The sequence below is a fragment of the Etheostoma cragini genome, chromosome 2 (genome assembly GCF_013103735.1).
Source record: "Etheostoma cragini isolate CJK2018 chromosome 2, CSU_Ecrag_1.0, whole genome shotgun sequence".
NCBI classification, from domain to species: Eukaryota; Metazoa; Chordata; class Actinopteri; order Perciformes; family Percidae; genus Etheostoma; species Etheostoma cragini.
The window spans coordinates 29,492,330-29,497,855 of record NC_048408.1 but is presented as its reverse complement, the minus strand read 5'-3'; the positions used below and the strand labels follow the sequence as shown (position 1 = coordinate 29,497,855).

Below are 5,526 nucleotides of genomic sequence, written 5' to 3'. Positions count from 1 at the left end.
CCAGCCTCATGCTACTAAAAGACGCTGTGTGGCTGGTTGAGGTCACTCATCAGCCAAAAACCCGATGGTGATCTCTGGAGCGGATTGTAAAATCAGAGCATTCACTCGTTATTTGGACCCTGATTGTTCTCGATAGTTTCGTGTATTAATCTTTCGTCAACATGTTTTTTTTTTTTCCAGGTCTTATCATGTCAAGAAAAGTAGATCCAGAAGATTGTTTGGGATACCGATGAGACGATCACCCTTCTTAAATATTTACAGCCAGGTTGTTTGCAGAGTCAACACAGAGCGACTCGCCTCTGGTGTAATCTGCACTTTGGATATTAACCTAATCAACCAAATCACGGTGATAAAACATCGGATTGAGACGCTTGTTTTGTTGGAGGAGATTGCCGAAAAATCGCGGGAAAACAGCCAAAATCAACAATTTGTCCAAATTGAAAATCAAAACTTTTGTTGACGCTTTCAATCAAGGTTTTTAAGTTGTTTTTTTTCAATGTTTTTTTGACGTTTTCAACGCTACATAACACTAACTTATTAACTTAAGAGTTATTTTCGGAATGTATGGTCAATAAACCTCCTTTACAGGAAATTATAGCTAATGTTTGAGTTAGAAAAGCAGAAATTAGGAATTATTGAGACTAAAATAAAAGGAATCTCTCTCTCTCTCTCTCTCTCTCTCTCACACACACACACACACACCTTGCGTTCCTCCTTGATGGCCTGTTTCCTGGCCCTCCTCTCCTCTTTGCTCTCCTCCTTGTCGCGGAGCTGGGTGGAGACCCGGGGCAGGTCCGAGTCGTTGATCCGGGTCATGCGCTCCGCCTGCTTGGCGGTCGGGCCTTTGGCAGGAAGGACGTCCAGAGGGATGCCCGTCTTACTGGACACACGGATCGGCTTCATCTGACGACAGAAGGGGGACAAAAAGGCTCGATGCATGACTCGTTTGTAGTCCGTGTGCATCTTCCCTCACACGTATCACATGTAAAAGCACTTAAAAACAACAAAAATGGAAGTTTTTCATACCGACGGTGGTTCCTGAATGATCTTGGGTCCGTTATATATGTTGGAATATGTACCTGGAGAAGACAAAATACACAATGCAGTCAAAATAAGATAAACAGATATCAGTATCTACAGATAAATTACTAATAACATAGTGTGTCACTCATCAAAAAATACAGTACAATAAAACACCCTAATTAAGTTGTTTCAACACCTGAAGGATTTGAGTTTTTTTTTGTTTTTTTATTATAAAATGATTTCTTGACAATTCAAATAGGAGCAACAAACCAATTGTAATGACCTCAAGGTTAAATTTGAATCACAGTGTTTTTAAAACGACTTCAAGACAGAAACATTATATTTTACATTCAGTACCTGAAGCCTGAAATTGATACCAAAACCCCTCCTGGCGTTTAGAAGTACCGCAGAAGTCAACCAATAAATAAACTTTACTGCACGAACAGATAAGATTTGAACCTTTGGCTTCCAATGACAAACATTTAAAACTTTATGAGGTTTTATAACATTAATATGCGTTCCCCCAGCCTGCCTATGGCCCCCCCTAGTGGCTAAAAATGGTGATAGGTGTAAACCGAGCCCTGGGTGTCCTGCTCTGTCTTTGAGGAATTGGAAGCTCTAGTGTCCGGGTGTCTCAGTAGGTGTGTGTAGGTGTGTGTAGGTGTGTGTATATGTAAACATAATATATATACTTTGAGGTTTAAGCCTTGACGCAAAGGTCGAGGGTTCAAATCCGACCTGTGATGATTTCCTGCAGGTCTTCCCCCTCTCTCTCCATTCTCACCTAGCTGTCATATCTAATAAAAAGGCAGAAAAGCCCCAAAAATAATCTTTAAAGAAAATGCAAGCCCAGACGGGCCAATCTGGAATCTTGGCCCTTATTTGGTCATAAGGGGCAAGGTTACCTTACCTTTGTCTGCCCAGAGAATTTGCCCCCCCCCCCCCATGAGAGAGACATAATGGCTTTCAAATGAGCAGAGAGACAGTTGGTCGCGGCGTCGAGTATGGCTGCTGCCTGGAGACCTCCCGTCTCATGCTTCCTGTCTGATGCCCTCCCGGCTACGCAGAACCGTCGCAACTCAGCCATCATTGCGTTAAGCCCCGCCCACCGACTCTATACACGATGTGATTGGCCTGACTAGAGTTTGGTTTTGACAGCTTGCAAGCCAGCGGACAGCTGCTAGAAATTACACTTTCTGCCACTAGGGGGTCTAGTCTACATTTCTAGACTAGATTTCTGCTTCTGATGTCGAAGAAGAAATCGTCGGAGGAGTGAAAGGTTTGAAAAAAGAAAACTGATCCGCAAAGTTAACAATAAACTCACTGATGATGGTTTCACAGTCCCACTTCTCTTCTGGAGCTCTGATAACAACAGTTTCCATCTCTTCTTCCTCCTCCTCCTCATCATCTTCATCTTCCTCCTTCAGGACAGGAAGTTCTTTTGGACCCAAGTCATCCGGCCTCAGGTATCTAAACCACACAAGGAGGGGGATTAGAGCTAAAGAAATTAAAAACCTGATCCTACGATGATTTTGTCGCTTTTTCTGATTTGTTTGTCACTTTTTCCAGCTTTTGGTGCTTTAAAAAAAAAACCTGAGCTGGTTTAATTATACGTTTTACACTTATTCTTGGAATTCATGGTCAACAAACCTCATTTATATCAAATTATACATGAGTTTTTAAGTTAAAAAAGGCAGAAATTATGAATTATTTTGACTAATAGTTAAGATCAGAGGACGTTGAGTGGATCTCAGATGGGTAGATGTCAAAGTTTAGTCCGGATACTGGTTTAAAACCATTAAACAAAATAATTAAACTGCTACAAGATGAACTAAAACACCCAAAAAGTCAATGAAAGTAATGTTGCATTGAATCATCCATGTTATTTTTGGGCAATTTGGTTGAAAGAAATCCATATTTCGGATACAAAACACTTTGAAACGGGTCAATTTGACCCGAGGACAACACATGCGGGTTAATAAAAACTTCCCCATCGCAAGACGTGACAGAATGAGCTGAAGAAATGAAGAGAACGTGCTCACTCTCTCTCTTTCTGTATGAAGTAGTCCTTGATGACTTCTTCCAGGCGAGCGCTGTCCGGCTGGATGAAGCCCTCCAGCTCCGCGTTGTCCAGGGCGCCGATCTCATCGTCATCAAACTGCTCAAAAAACTGAAACAACAACAAATAAACAACAACAACAACAACACAGACGGACAGAGTTAGCATGTCACAACAAAAGACGGGGGGGGGTTACCCCCGGATATTCACACTGTTATATTACATGTGGTGCAACAACTTCATTCTTTTGTTTCTTTGTGTCCTTTTCGGATTTTCCTGTTTTCCATTTTCACTCTTTCTATCGTATGATGTGATTTTACTCATTCTGTTAAGCACTTTGGACCCAGCTGGTTGCTGTGAAGTGCTATTTAAGAACATTTAGATTGATTGATTGATTGATTGAAAAGGCAAGGCAGCTTTATTGGTAGAACACATTTCAGCAACAGGGCACTTCAAAGTGCTTTACACAAAATCAGTTAAAACAACAAAGTATAAACAGTTAAAAATAAAAACATTAGGACAGATAAAACCCTAACCCTAACCCCAACCTAACCCACTTGGGACTAACTTCACACTAACTAGTCCATGTTAGTGCTACCTTGATCGTGATCACCCTCAGTGTCTCTACCCTTCACGACTCTATTTTTAGAGACGTGACCTTTCGTCTCCTTGGTCTCTTCTTCACACTAATTAAGCCGATCTAGCGCTGCCCTTCGTGGCTATCCAACGACCGTCTTTGCGCGATTTTAAGATCTTTCGACACTACACAGCCACACTTTTTCTTTAAAGTGCTACCTTTTGCGTCTCTCTTTGTCTGTATTACACAACCTTTATACTTATTCCTAGACAGACTCGTCCCGAGCTCTGGTACAAACTGGACCGTTGGGTTACTCGAACAGAGCATTCCCTGTCTGAGGAGACGGACTGTGTCCTACAACTTAGTGACTTATCTCATATAGAAATAGAACGTGCCTACACTCTCAGATCTCAATTTTTAAGCCATCAGGAATTTACAGGATAGCTTTTCTGCTTGTGGTGGTTAACAGTGAGTTTAATTTATCAATCAATAAGTTTTGGGGTTCCCTGCTGGAGCTGCTGCCCCCGCGACCCGATACAGGATAAGCGGATGAAGATGGATGGATGAATTCTGTGTGGTCCTGGTCACCCGACAGTGTCAGAAAGAAGATCACAAGTTCACCTTTTCGAAGCGGTCGTCGAGCAGGGTGAGCTGCTCGTTCCTCCGCATCACGGACGACGTCATCGAGTACTCCGTGAACCGACTCTTCGTCTCCTCGTCCATGAAGAGAGACTCTGGGCCGCGGCCTTCCGCGTCCTCGTCACCCGAAAACCCGCCTTCGGAGTCAAAGTCGCCATCGGAGTCGGTGTCCTCCCACTCTTCATCATCATCATCATCACCATCATCATCTCTGTCACAGGGTGCACATTCGCATCAAATCAGACAACTTTGGTAAATATGAGACCACCACCACCCTGTGAGGAACCAGAATCCATTGATTGATGTCGGATTCATCTACGAACCCTGGAGGGTGGGGGTGTGGGGGGTCATGGGGGGGTTGTTGGGTCTCTAAACTACGGATCGTGGTCTAGACCTACTCTGTCTGTAAAGTGTCCTGAAGCAACTTCTGTTACGACGCTATGAATGAAACTGAATTGAATTAAAGACAAAATGTTTTCATTTCTCACTCGATGTCGGCGGCGCCGCTCGCAGTGGTTGCCTTGGCGATGAAGTCGTCGTCCAGGAGGTTGTCGGGGTCGTCGTAGTCGAAGTCTTCGTCGAGTGCGGCCACGATGTCGGGGTCCATGTCCAGCCGTGGTCCTGAAGGGACAAGCACACAAAAACAGTGAACAAGAAGACACAGACACACAGAGACGCGCGTGCACACACACAGACACACAGAGACACACACACAGACACACACACACACACACACAAACAGAGACTGTGTAAAAACTTTTTGGTCCTCTTTTTGAAACCTTTGTTGCTTTTCCTGATGTTTTAGTCAGTTTTTTGTCACTTTTTCTGAAGTTTTTACCAATTTTCTTCCTTACTTTTTTGACGTTCTTTTGTAAATGTATATTTCAAATGCTATAAAACTCACTAAAACACCAACATTCAATGAAAGTATTGAGCTGATCATTTAATTGACTTGTTAAGAGCGTTGTAGGGAGCCATCCACATTCTTTCTTTTGAAAATTTGGTTGAAAGAAACCCACATTTCTGATATAGAAACCTCTTGAAAACGGGTCAAATTTGACCCGAGGACAACATGAGGGTTAAATCCATCAGTGTATTTGAGGCCGGACTGCATGCCGCCGGGCTGCATGCCGCCGGGATGCACGACGCCGGGCTGCATGAGGCCGGGCTGCAGGACGCCGGGCTGCACGCACCAGGCTGCAGGACGCCGGGCTGCATGCCGCCGGGC

At 43.7% G+C, this 5,526-nt stretch overlaps 1 protein-coding gene across 1 annotated transcript in view; it reads right to left on the bottom strand.

Moving 5' to 3' along the window:
- The window catches only part of ltv1 (LTV1 ribosome biogenesis factor), a 5,653-nt gene extending 637 nt beyond the window's left edge, over positions 1-5,016 (bottom strand). The window contains exons 1-6 of the mRNA XM_034901284.1: positions 4,787-5,016; positions 4,281-4,509; positions 3,066-3,193; positions 2,348-2,493; positions 1,027-1,079; positions 703-903 (exon numbers count right to left, since the gene is read on the bottom strand). Coding sequence (XP_034757175.1) covers positions 703-903; positions 1,027-1,079; positions 2,348-2,493; positions 3,066-3,193; positions 4,281-4,509; positions 4,787-4,905 — 876 coding nt within the window. The 5' untranslated portion in view covers positions 4,906-5,016. The remainder of the gene's footprint in view (positions 1-702; positions 904-1,026; positions 1,080-2,347; positions 2,494-3,065; positions 3,194-4,280; positions 4,510-4,786) is intronic.
- Positions 5,017-5,526: the final 510 nt, after the last annotated feature.